General features: G+C 38.7%; 1 protein-coding gene across 2 annotated transcripts in view; it reads right to left on the bottom strand.

Annotated features, from left to right (window-relative positions):
- The window catches only part of MAGI2 (membrane associated guanylate kinase, WW and PDZ domain containing 2), a 1,480,053-nt gene that overhangs the window by 182,835 nt on the left and 1,283,116 nt on the right, over window positions 1-14,102 (bottom strand). For both annotated transcript variants that reach the window (XM_025379587.1, XM_025379588.1), the window contains exon 11: window positions 133-164. In XM_025379587.1, coding sequence (XP_025235372.1) covers window positions 133-164 — 32 coding nt within the window. The remainder of the gene's footprint in view (window positions 1-132; window positions 165-14,102) is intronic.

Genomic DNA, 14,102 nt, shown 5'->3' with positions numbered 1-14,102 from the left:
AGGATTTATTTTTTTGACATCACAGACTTCTAGAGTTGAAAGAGATTTTGAGGTCACCAAATTCAACTTTTATTTAATGAAATTGCAATAGTAAGTAGAAATAAAGAAAGAAGCATAATAATTCCAACTTACAGGCTTTGGAGTTTTCCATGGAGAAAAGAAACCTGTAATAAAGAAAACAATATTTGAACTTTGAAAATATTGCCCACTGCCACTTACGGGTGGCATGATATTAAAATAATTGTAATTGATTTTAAATTAGTTAATAGCCAACAATAACAATAACAAACTTCTGCCTGACTGTATCATTTTCTTCAAGGAGCTCAAAATCAAATAATTTCATTGGAATTGTACGAATGATTCTAAGAACATTCCTTATTGGGCAGCTGAAGATACTAAGGCACAGAGAAGGCAAGTGAACATATGTCAAATGGTCAGGGCTTGACAAGGTTCAAAACTCAGTCACCCTTAGGGATTTCTATTGCACAGCCTTAGTAGGGGGGAGAGAGAGGATATTGATATACATTTTGATTTCAAAGGTAAATATCTTCGCTTAGTATAAGAAATGATTGTTTTATTTACCTGCTTTATGTGGTTAAAAATCAATTAATAAGCTTTCATTATTCCTAAATTTAAAAATAATGTATATACCTACATTATGAATTGGGTTCCACTATAAATTTTTGTGAGTGTTTCTCCACTGAGATGGGGCAGATTTCTATCTTTGTGCCCCAGTACTAGCAAATATTTTGTGTGAAGAGCTCAAAATGTTTGTTAATTGAATGAACCATGTATCATGGAAGCCTTTTTTACCCAATGTATTGATCTCTTTCTATTATCACAAAATATAATGATTTGAGTGACCCTGTTGTGATTCAAATGATTAAGATAATTAAAAGTAAATGATAGATTAATTCCCTTTTTAAAAATTATGATTTTAGCATATGAAATCAATTTTTTAAAGGTGATAAAAACAAGCTTAAAATAGAGGGAGAGGGCACTGCCACATGCTGGTCCTAACAATCCAAAACTTAATCGAGCACATAGAACAAAATCATATCTTTTCATGTATCTTCCTTCTTTCAACAATTTTCACTTAAGTTAATATCAGGTAGTTTCTGATAAAATCTCTAATAAAAATGAATATTGAAAACATGCCACATACTATGTTTTCATCTTTAAAACAGACTTGTTCAAAATGGGCATAGTTGACAACTATTCCTCTTTCCGTTTGTAGGAAATATCTGTAGAAATCGGGATACATAATTATCTACACACATTAAGGAATCCAACTCAGCATGGCAAAAATAGTAATTGTACCACAATGCATTGTTGTGAATAAGTGATGATTAATTTTATGAAAAGAGTTAAACTGAGCTGGGTGCAGTGGCTCACGCCTGTAATTACAGCACTTTGGGAGGCCAAGGCAGGCGGATCACCCGAGGTCAGGAGTTTGAGACCAGCCTGGCCAACATGGTGAAACCCTGTCTCTGCTAAAAATATAAAAATTAGCCCGGCGTGGAGGCATGCACCTGTAATCCCAGCTACTTGGGAGGCTGAGGCAGGAGAATTGCTGGAATTCAGGAGGCAGAGGTTGCAGTCAGCCAAGATCCTACCACTGCACTCCAGCCTGGGCAACAGAGTGAGACTCTGTCTCAAAAAAAACCCACAAAAGTTAAACTATATAATCCATCATGTTTCTAAGCTTTCCTTAGAACCTAGAGTTAAGTTTAATGTTTAGGGGTAATAACCATCTTACCCAAGAAGCTTGGTAAAATTAGCTCTCTTTCTGTCTTACATACGCTGTTCACTATTTCTCTTTCCAATTAATAAAAAAACTATGTTCACTGTATGGTTTATAAGGATTTAATTGCATCCTTTTTGGAAAGAGTTGACAGTAAAAATTACAGATAAATAAATACATTTATCTCCTTGACTCATTCTGTAAAATACCAATGAAAACAATTTGACCATGGGTTTAAAAGTGAAACAAATTTTAACCTATTGGCTGATTGACCATTGTCTTCAGTGAAGTATAAAATTTGTTTGCTGTTTTATGGAATTGCCAGCAATAGTACTTTTGAGAAAATACGTCGTTTATATATTTTCACAACGTCAAAATATTCAATTATTTCCTGTACTTTCTTTGTGTCGTCACCTTCTTCCTGCAATGCCCAAACAGCCTTTGAGTATTTGCTATTTCACATTTGACAGGTGCTGGGATTCTTAGACTTTGATACAGAGGTATTGAAAATAGTTCCTCTTAATGGTGCTCTCATCTCCACATGAGACGTTATCTTAAAAGATGATTTTCCCTCCTATAGAAAATGTATAATCATCTACCCTCTCAGGAGTTATGGCGTCAGAACTAAAATGGTGTAAGCAGGAGCCTGGCGGAGAAGAGACAAGGAGAGAGGGTGTTTAATTTGACTGCCCTTCATCATGGGTATTTGGGCTCCTCATTCTTCTAAGGCTGATTCATTCAGTCTGACCTCAGACCATTGGTGCAACCCAGGGCTCCTTTACTGCTCATGTGATGGCAGTTTCTGGAATATTTCTAATGTTGAGTTGTACTGCAGAAGCTTCAGTCTCTGAAGCAATAGTAGCCCTTTCTGAATCATTGTTAAAAAGAAGTTGCTTGCTGCAGAGTAAGGAATTTCATGTGGTAAGAGAGAGCATCAGAATAATTTCCTAAAAAAAAAAAGCTATTTTTGTTTATTTGTCAAATTATTAATCATGCTACAAACATTTAAATTAAGATGAATGAAAAACATTTATTTTGGATATACTCAATTTGGTCCTGATGAAGAGAGAAGGTCAAATTTTCTATGTGATTAAACTCCAACTTTCTGCTCAACTTCATGGGAAGTTGTGGGTCAAACTGCTATAAATGTCTTGTATGTTTTTGTGGGGATGGCCCCTCTAGGAAATCTAATCTATTTCAATTAAAATTAAAAAGCACTAAAGGCCGGGTGCGGTGGCTCACGCCTGTAATCCCAGCACTTTGGGAGGCCGAGACGGGCGGATCACGAGGTCAGGAGATCGAGACCATCCTGGCTAACACGGTGAAACCCTGTCTCTACTAAAAATACATTTAAAAAAAAATGAGCCGGGCGTGGTGGCGGGCGCCTGTAGTCCCAGCTACACGGGAGGCTGAGGCAGGAGAATGGTGTGAACCCAGGAAGCGGAGCTTGCAGTGAGTGGAGATCGCGCCACTGCACTCCAGCCTGGGCGACAGAGCAAGACTCCGTCTCAAAAAAAAAAAAAAAACACTAAAAACCAAATCAAAACTTTCAAATCCTTGAAGAGACATGCTGGTTATTATATTGAGCTTATTTCTGAAATTATTCTGGTAGGGCATAGATCACAAAAGCAAGACAAGACTTCTGTGATCTAGGAAGTTTTGCATATACGTGTATTGTGTGTTGAATCTCCACACTATGTGAATGGAATAATCTCTATTGGGCATGATTATTTAAAAACTACTTGCTAAATTTTGCCTTTGCTGTTTGCCTCACAGATCATAGGGACACTATTCCTCTCATCCCCCAGAAACTACTATACCTCACTTGGCGTCCTAGCCTTTCTCAAGTCTAAGCATTTTTCTAGGCTTGGTTCATCTGAGAATATTAATTTTGGGGTACCTCATCATCCATCTTCATAGAAAAACAGGAACAGAGATACAGACAACATTTTCTTCAGCCTTTCTGAGTTGAGGTAGTCCATTACAAAACCAAGTTTATAGAAAAAGAGCCGTATTCTTTAAAATAGTAGTAATAGTAATAGTTTGTTTTAGTTTCTGGCCTTTATTTCCCCTACTTCTATAGAAAGCTGTATATTAGAATTCTCTGGTAGGATTAAAATTTTTTTTATAATGACCTGACTCATGTTTTTCATACTGATCATTTATTGACTTTTATCTTGAGCCACTTGTGTGTTTGAGTGTGCATTTGTGTGTGTACAAATGCAAATGTATTTATTTGAGCTTCAGTCTTATGACAAAAGCAAAAGAGCTCAAGATACAGTTATAAGTTATATGAAATATGGATAAGAACATAAAACAAAAAACAGAATAAATGGAAAAATTTAGCTGTAGCTAATATCGAAACTAGATGCGATGCATTTTTAAAATTTATTTTTTAAATAGATGCATTTTAATATAAAACACAAAACTGAATTACACCTGTAAAATCTGTCTTCTTTGGAACCAGAAATAAAACTAGAATATATTTGTAACTCTGCATCTAAGAGCACAGTGAGATGGGCAGAGAAACAGACACACATTGCAGATTGTTTAGGCAGGAAATCCTGGTACTTGAAAATGACAGAAGAAAAAAGACAACACTGATTTCATTATTGAAATGTAAATTGAATCTACATGTCAACTAGATACAATTTTTTTTCTTGAGACAGGGTTCCACTTGGTCACCCCAGGCTGAAGTGCAGTCGTGTGATCTTAGCCCACTGCAACCTCTGCCTCCCAGGCTAAAGCGATCCTCCCACCTCAGCCTCCCAAGTAGCTGGGACCAAGGCACCTGCCACCATGCCCCGCTAATTTTTGTATTTTTAGTAGAGATGGCATTTCCCATGATGATGAGGCTGGTCTCAAACTCCTGGCCTAAAGTGATCTGCCCACCTCAGCCTCCCAAAGTGCTGGGATTACAGATGTGAGCCACTGCGCCTGGCCCTATGTTGTGGGAAGTCAGAGACCCCAAACGGAGGGACTGGCTGGAGCCACAGCAGAGAAATTGGCTAATCACATTAATGATTTAAGACAGTCTGTTATTTGGCTTGGGGATTGGCTTATGAATCTCGAACATTGCATGCAAATGCAGTGCAATTGGAATACTTCTGATTTCTGTATCACACCATATTCCTACAATGAGACTGATCATTCATGGGAAATGGTCAAAGGACACCTTCTGGGTAGGAAAGATAATTTATCCTTGGACAAAACCAAACTAAAGAAACAAATTTTTGAAGCCTCTCAAGCTCATTTATCCATTGTTCCTGGACCTGAGGCATTAGATCAGGTGGCAGAAAGTCTTTCTGGACTAAACCCCACGACTTGGATTAAGTCTACTGGGGGCTCCACTATGGTAAATTTTGGAATTATGTTTCTCTGTTTAATTGACTTGTTTTTAGTGTGCCAGAGCAGCCAAAGTATCCTGAATCAAAATCGAGAGAATGAACAAGCCTTCGTCGCCATGGCACATTTATATAAAAAGAAAGGGAGAGATGTTGCGGGAAGCCAGGGACCCCAAACGGAGGGACTGGCTGGAGCCATGGCAGAGGAGCATAAATTGTGAAGATTTCATGGACATTTATCAGTTCCCCAAATTAATACTTTTATAATTTCTTATGCCTATCTTTACTGTAATCTCTAAACATAAACTGTGAAGATGTCACGGACATTTATCGGTTCCCCAAATTAATAGTTTTATAATTTCTTATGCCTGTCTTTAATCTCTTAATCCTATTATCTTTGTTAGCTGAGATTGTATGTCACCTCAGGACCACTATTCTACAAATTGATAGTAAACGTGTGTTTGCACAATATGAAATCAGTGCACCTTGAAAATGAACAGAATAACGGCGATTTTAGGGAACAAGGGAAGACAACCAAATGTCTGACTGCCTGCAGGGTCAGGCAGAATACAGCTATATTTTTCTTCTTGCAGAGAGCCTATAAACAGATGTGTAATTAGGAGAGATATCACTGAATTCTTTTCCCAGCAAGGAATATTAATAATTAATACCCTGGGGAAGGAATGCATTCCTGGGGGGAGGTCTATAAACGGCCACTCTGGGAGTGTCTGTCTTATGCGGTTGAGATAAGGACTGAAATACGCCCTGGTCTCCTGCAGTTACCCTCAGGCTCTCTAGGGTGGGGAAAAACCCCACCCTGGTGAAATTAAGGTCAGACCGTTTCTCTGCTCTTGAACCCTGTTTTCTGTTGTTTAAGATGTTTATCAAGATAATACATGCACAGCTAAACACAGACCCTAATCAGTAATTCTAATTTTGCCCTTTGCCTTGTGATCTTTATTGGCCTCAGAAGCATGTGATCTTTGTGACCTCCTCCCTGTTCATACATCCCCTCCCCTTTTGAAGTCCTTAATAAAAACTTAGTAGTTTTGTGGCTCAGGTGGGACATCACAGACCTACCAAAATGTGATGTCACCCCCGGAGGCCCAGCTGTAAAATTCCTCTTTGTACTCTTTCTCTTTATTTCTCAGACTGGCCAACACTTAGGGAAAATAGAAAAAATCTACGTTGAAATATTGGGTGCAGGTTCCCCCGATAGCCCTAAATACAATTTTTAATGAACTGCAGAAATATGGTTGCCAGATAAAATATATACCCAGTCAAATTCGAATTTCAGAGAAAACAATGAATAATTTTTGGGGTATAAGTATGTTCCATATATAGCATGAGACATATACTACATGGGACATACTGTTATTAAAAATTATTTGATACTTCTGGAACCTATTCATACTAAAAATTACTCATTGTTTATCTGAAATTCAATTTAATTAGGAATTTTATACTTTTATTTGCTAAATCTGGTCATCCTATGTAGGGAACAATTTATATATGTCCCTGGTAACCATTTTAAAATAAAAACACAATAGTAACATCTACTGTAGGTAATATTTATTTCATTTGAAAAAAAACCCTGAAAATATTTACTATTTTCTTTATTGTCAGGAATCTTGATTTTGAGAAACCTTAGAACACTGCATTTGCTATACAGATCATTGCATTGTGCTGACTGCCTTCTCATTGGGATCCTGGACTGAGGTCACCTCATGCGATACAGGATGCCGTGGCCAATGCTAGTGCCACAAAAGGCCATTTTCAAATTGCTTGATGCAAATTACAGAGTGGCTCTTTTCAGAACTTACTTCTCCTGACACATGATAACCAAAATGAAAGAACACCAATGTCTTTACAGCAGATCTGAAGTGGAGATCTCCTATCTGGGTGTGCATTTGTGTGGTAAAACAGGGCAAAAAGATGATGAACTTTCTTAAAATCATCCCAATTCAAATAAGAGTTCAAAATACAATGAAGAGCAACTGTAATTCATCATGATATTGTCAATTTGGAATAACGCCAAGACAACTTTTCTTTTTCCTTTTTTTTTTTTTTTTTTTTGGAGGTGGAGTCTTACTCTGTCGCCCAGGCTGGAGTGCAGAGGTGTGATCTCGGGTCACTGCAAACTCCGCCTCCTGGGTTCCAGCAATTCTCCTGCCTCAGCCTCCCAAGTAGCTGGGACTACAGGTGCGCATCACCATGCCCAGCTAATTTTTGTATTTTTCAGTAGAGACGGGGGTTTCACCATATTGGCCAGCCTGGTCTCGAACTCCTGATCTCATGATCCACCTGACTCGGCCTCCCAAAGTGCTGGGATTACAGGTGTGAGCCACCATGCCTGGCCACCAAGACAACTTTTCAAGATTTTCAGGAATTTTCCCAAACAGAACTAAGCCTTTCAACATTCCTCTGCATTCCAGTTAACACACTGAACTCCCATTTGCAGAATGTGAAATAGTTTCTCCTTTAGCTCAAATACTTGCTAGAACATATGATTCTGCTTTTGAAGATTACTGTTACAACATCATGTATTTCATAGGGGATTCTGCAGTTACTAAAAATGATGGAGATTCTGGGGAAACACTTTCTAGTTCTCTTTTTTTAAGCAGCAAAAGAGGAGTAGGAATGACTTTTAAACAAAGATATGTTTCACTACTGATTTCCATGCCCTTGGTTATTAAAAGCTGTGTGTTCTGTTTTACTTAAGAAAAGGAGACAAAATAATTTGAATACACTTGACATTGTTGAGCTGTACACTGAGATGTAAGATAAGTTTCATGTTATGTATATTTTACCACAATTAAAATTTTTTTCAAGCAATAAAAGAAAAAAGTGAAAAGAGAGAACAAAACTGTGCACATATCACATGTGTAAGAGAGAAAAAAGAGAAAGTAATAAATGGAGAGAATTTTTTTTTTTCACAGTCCCTATGATGCCCTGCTGGAAGACAGGAATTCACATGAACACCCACACAGACCTTTCTACTTCTTAAGTTATCCTTTCTTATGAAGGACTGTAGGGAATAAATGGAATTCACATTCTCACTACATTTCTGAAAATATTTCAGGGATTGTGAGAAACCCTTTCAATACAAGAAACTGTTTTTTAAAAGTTTCCCAAAGAGGAAAAAAAGCCCCATGGCTTTTATAATCTCCATTTAGGGTTAATTTGTTGGAGAAAATACCACTAATAAAATTAATCTTTAAACATCCTCCCATTCTCCCAGAGCCTGGAAAACAGACCTAAGCTTTCCATAAAAAATTCAGCCTTTGGTAAATGTAAGCCAGCAGAGTCATGAGCTAATTTCCATCAGAACTAGTTCAATATTATTCACTTTTTTTTCTGGTGTTTGGCTAATTCATGTATTCCTTATTAAAATTCATTAAATGGGTTAAGCCCTGCAGTTCTTTGAGATAATTTGTTTAAGCTGCTTGAAGTGGGTAAAAGGGCAATTTTTCCTAATGAAACTGACCTAGGCTAAGAAAATATCTGTCCCTTAGCAAGTGCGGAAGACACACTGCTGCCAGTACTCAAACATTGTGTCACTATGTGTTAGCCAAGCAATGCCTTCAATTTGCAAAGAAAATTTCACATGGCTGCCATCTTTGACCTGAAGAATCTGGTTTTTTTGGTGGTTGTTGTTATTTTTTGTTTTATTAAGACAGAGTCTCACTCTATTACCCAGGCTGGAGTGCAGTGGCCTGATCTTGGTTCACTGTAACCTCTGCCTCCCAGGTTCAAGCAATTCTCTGCCTCAGCCTCCCAAGTAGCTGGGATTACAGGTTGCCCGCCACCATGCCTGGCTAATTTTTGTGTTTTTAGTAGAGACGGGGTTTCACCATCTTGTCCAGGCTGGTCTTGAACTCCTGACCTCGTGATCCACCTGCCTCCGCCTCCCAAAGTGTTTCTGTTTTTGTTTTTGTTTTTGTTTTTTTTTTAATATGGGGAGCTGAGGCTTTCTCTGCAATGCTTTAAAAATGATCCTTTCTGTATCTTTTAAATAAAAGCGTTTTTCTTAGAAACACTGTAAAATTGTTTTCAAACAGCCATTTCTCCCCTGGCTTTGTTCCTTATGGAGAGAGCAATCCAACCATTTCAAGTAATCCCAATGACTATCGAAAAGGATAAATCTGCACATATTGTCTTCTGATAAACTCAGCTACATAAAGGATAAGTTCAAAATAAAGCAGGCAAGATGAAAAGCCTTAAACAGGAATAAAGGAATGGACTGGAAGAGGAAGAATTGTGCTAGGAAGGCTAAAACTCAGAGTGAGGTGAGTCTTGAAGAAAATATTAACAACTACAAAGGGCTTTTTATTTACATTCTGAACAAGATAAGAGGAATAAAGAGAGAAACCTGCTCTAGTTTTATGGTACACTGTAAAAAATTGGCAAAGAAAATGTGGAAGGCTATCAATACTTGCAAATGGAAAACTCTAGTTCTGACATTTTTTAAAAAACGGTGAATGTACAGCATTGATTATTTTTTTGTTTTTGAGAAATCCATCTAGAAAGATTTTAAAGTAATTTAAGATGGATTACATGTCTGTTTGGTATTTTACACCAACACTAAATAAATCTTTATTGAGTTGTTGGTGTCTTATAAGCATCATAAATTCAATACAGAAATGTAATCTTTTATCTTTCCTCCCAAATCCACTCTTCACTCTTTAGTGTTCCTTATTTTGGGAAATTTCACCTGCCCTCTGAGTTTTTAAGACAGGAACCTGAAAGTCTTTTTTTTTTTTTTTTTGAGATGGAGTCTTGCTCTGTCGCCAGGCTGGAGTGCAGTGGCACGATCTCAGCTCACTGCAACCTCCAACTCCCGGGTTCAAGCAGTTCTCCTGCCTCAGCCTCCCAAGTATCTGGGACTACAGGCACGTGCCACCATGCCCAGCTAATATTTGTATTTTTAGTAGAAACGGGGTTTCACCATGTTGGCCAGGATGGTCTTGATCTCCTGACCTCATGATCCGCCCACCTCGGCCTCCCAAAGTGCTGGGATTACAGACATGAGCCACCGCGCCTGGCCTGAAAGTCATTCTTAACACTTTCCTTTCCTTCCTTACCGCCAAATTTCTCTCTTTTCTATCTCTGAAGTTTATTTCAAATCTACTTCTATTTACCTCCATGGCCACCATGTAATTCATGCCCTATTTTCTCTTGCTTGAGCTGAAACAACAGCAAATTTGACGATGTCATTGAATTTGATCATGCTTGAAAATCCTTCTGTGAATTCCTGTGACACTTGAGATGAAATGCAAAACCTACAAGGCTCTGAAGAAATTGGCTCCTACCGATTCCCTGGCCAGTGCATGCATCACTACTCTTCAATTGTTGAAGTTCCTTAATCCAGGTGTTTTTAACCACAGGGCCTTTGCATGAACTCCTTCATTTGTCCACTCTTTCTTACTCTTCACATAGTTATCTCTGACCCTTTTTTATGTGTCAGCTTAAGTATCACTTTCTCAGAGATGTCCCTGACCTTTCATTGTTAATCAAGTTTCCTTATTATACTTTTTCATTGTATCCTGCAGTTTTCCTTTATATGGTACTATTTGTAATTATATTTATTAGATCATATTTATTAATGTCATAATTTTATAATTATTAATGTCCATATCCCCCATTACAGCATACATTCCATTAGTGGAGATATTATACCTATTTTTTCATCATGTATCCCCAGTACTTAGCAAATACGTGGCACACAGTGGATACTTCAATAGACCTAATTGAATGGCTCAGTAATGGTAGTGAAGGGTGAGGAGGGTAGGATACAGAGACATAGTCAAAAGATACTCCGGAGAACTGATGAGTCCCGGAGATTTGCTGGGGATGAAGAAGTGCTATAAAGGAGAAGATGAAATCTATGATGACTTCCAGCTTGGGAACTTGTGTGGATGATGGTGTTATTGGCTGAGATAAAAAAAGAGGCTTCTTTGAGTGGAGTATCATGAGTTAGATTATGGGCAAAATAAGTTTGAGGTGCCTTTGGGAGTATGGGTTCAAATGTAGTTTGAACTACATTTTGAAGTTGGCACCAAAATGAGTTTGGGTTTAGGTGTGTAAGTTCCATAGTAATTGGCTCTACTGTGTGGTGCTCAGAGATATATGTCAGGTAAAACTTCAAATAATGCAGCAAAATTGTGTTGCATGAAAAGTGAAATCCTTGGGTTTATAGAATGAGTGAAGTGTTTGAAAAGTAACAGAGAACCAAGTAGAAAGAAAGCTTCAAGAAGTAGTAGATGTAAATATTCACAATACAAGACTTTTTATTGGTTTGTCAGATAGGAGGGTCACTGGTGACCTCAGTGGAAGCAGTCCAATTGCTAAGACAAAGGCAGAAATCAGATTGCAGTGGGTCTGAATAAACGGAAGGTGAGGAATTGGGACTGAAAAATGGTTATAGGGTTGAAGAAGCAGTGTCTTAGTGGCTACAGGGGAATAAAGTCCTCCATAAAGAGATTTCTTTTCGGTGGGATAAGCATGCTAACATCCAGATGAGAAGGAATCTGAGCAGAGACAGTGTGAAGATTCAGGAGGAAAGAGGCTAACTGGCGAAATCAATTCATGAGATGAGAGAGATGTGATCTAGAGCACCAGGGGAGACATTCACCTTAATTGGGAGAGGAGGCACCTGAATCCTTATTAAGAGGCTGGAGCAGATCTCTCAGTGGGTGAACCCCAGGATCTGCCCCATGGGGAGAGGATGGGACTAGATAGGAGAATTCACTCACAGTGGCAGAGACTGGCAAAATCAATGGGAATCTTAGGGGTCCTGGTTATGAGGCAAAGATAGAAACCGGAACACAATTTCTGAAGTGGTGGAGTAAGAGTTATGCATACAGAATTTGGGGTAAAACTGACTTGGGTTCTAGTCCCGGCTCCACCTCTCACTAACTATGTGGTCTCACATACACGGGTGGGCACAGCTTGGGCTGTGAGGGAGACCCTGGATTTGCTTTGTGGCTCACAGATGCATGACTGTGATTGAGTCCCCTAACCTCTTGGAGGCTCAGATTCTTTTTCTGGAACAAAGTCAAGATAATAACAAACTATTTTAATGAGAACTAAATAATAGTAACACACTTTATATTCTATCAATATAAAGTGGAGCGTTTGTTCCATTTAATGCTTTTGATGGATTTCCAATTCTATTTCTACAGAGCAGAGGTCTGTTTTTCAGCAAGGTGTTCAACAATTTATTGCCACAACAGATGCATGTTATTTTTCCTTCACTGTTTTCCACTTTTTGTTCTTTTAAGCTTACTTTTAAATGCTTTTAAGCTGCCTTGTGCTGTATGGACTACAACTTGATTTGCTTTATCTTTTTCAATCACTGTTTTCATCCCCCTGGAGTTTTCCAGTTCCTCCTGATCCTGGTTAAGTGAGAAGGTTTAACCTCACTCCAGTCTCTGTGCTCTAGTATAGACTGTTCCTTCAGCTTCAATGATTATGCCACCATTATTTTCTTATGAATTGCTTCTAACTTTGCATTTTCCTGTAACTATTTATACAATGATTACTTACATTTACCCAACTTAACTAGTTTTGGTGCTTGCCATGGTTCTTTTTATACCAGTACTTATCTATTTGGGGATTTTGAATTTTGATTCCTCTCTTAATATATTCTCTCAAATATTGTTTGGTGTGATAGGCAGAACAGTGGCCCCTGCAAAGGTATTCACACGCTCATCCTCAAAACCTGCGCGTGGGCTACTTTACAAGGCAAAAGAGAATTTGCAGATGTGATTAAGGCTAAAGGCCTTCAGATGCGAAGAGTATCTTTGATTATACAGGTGGGCCCAACCTACTACACGAGTCCTTCCAAGTGAGGAAATGTTCCTGGCTGCAGCTAGAGAGAGATGGCAGCGGGAAGAGGCTCTGACTTGCTGCCACTGCCCTGAAGATAGGGGAAGGGTGCCACCAGCTATGGGATGCTGGAGGCCTCCGGAAGTGGATTCTCTTCTAACAACTACAGAGAAGAATGCAGTTGTGCTGACATTTTGATTTTAGCCCAGTGAGATCTGTGCTGGATTTCTGACCTACGTAGTACCGTAAGGTCAGTTTGTATTGTTTTAAGCCACTAAGTTTGTAAGGAATGTATTATGGTAGCAGTAGCGAATTCATATAGCTGGCATCTTTCCTAAGCACTTCCATGTGATTTCTAGTTTCAAATGAAACCAGATCACAACTGCTTACTGCAGCCTTGACTTGCCGGGCTCAGATGATTCTCGCGCCTCAGCCTCCCAAGTAGCCGGTGGGATTACAGGCACGTACTGCCACACCCGGCGAATTTTTTGTATTTTTAGTAGATGGGGTTTCACCATGTTGCCCACACTGGTCTCAAACACCTGAGCTCAAGTGATCCCCTGCCTTGGCCTCCTAAAATGTTGGGATTACAGCGTGAGCCACCACACCCAGTCGAGACTTTTCTATTGTCCTCTGATAGTGATGCAAGGAGAAGCCTGGATCTGCTCAATTTTTATTGGTAAGTCACCTTCCATTTTCCTCCTGGAAAAATTGTATTTTAAAATGCTTTCTAGTGCTTTACAAATTACTAGAATATGCCTAGGTATTTATTTGTTTTCATCAGTTCTTCCTGGACTCTAGCAAGAGCATTTGCTTCAGGATTTCTCTGAAGTCTTTCTACTCAAGATGTAGTTTGAGACCTGCAGCATCAGCGTCACCTGGGAGTTTGTTAGGAATCTCAGACCTAAGACTTATACTGAATCAGATCTGCATCTTGACAGGGTCCCCAGGTGACTAATGCACATTCCAGATGTCCTGATCAAAGGATATGCTATTATTTGCAGATGTGATCTTGACTTTTTTTTATCAGAGTCCTTAATTTCTTTGTCCTTTGACTCCCTACGATCAATATTTATCAAAAGAGAGACATGTTTCTTCCTCTCCTCCAAGAGAGGAGGAGTCAAAGCTCTTGGTTCACACTTCTGTTAAGTTTAGCCTAAAGCTGCCTCCTTACATATTTTAAA

The sequence above is a fragment of the Theropithecus gelada genome, chromosome 3, assembly GCF_003255815.1.
Source record: "Theropithecus gelada isolate Dixy chromosome 3, Tgel_1.0, whole genome shotgun sequence".
NCBI lineage: Eukaryota > Metazoa > Chordata > Mammalia > Primates > Cercopithecidae > Theropithecus > Theropithecus gelada.
Note: the sequence above shows the minus strand (reverse complement) of the source record. Positions and strands in the feature narration are given on the sequence as shown.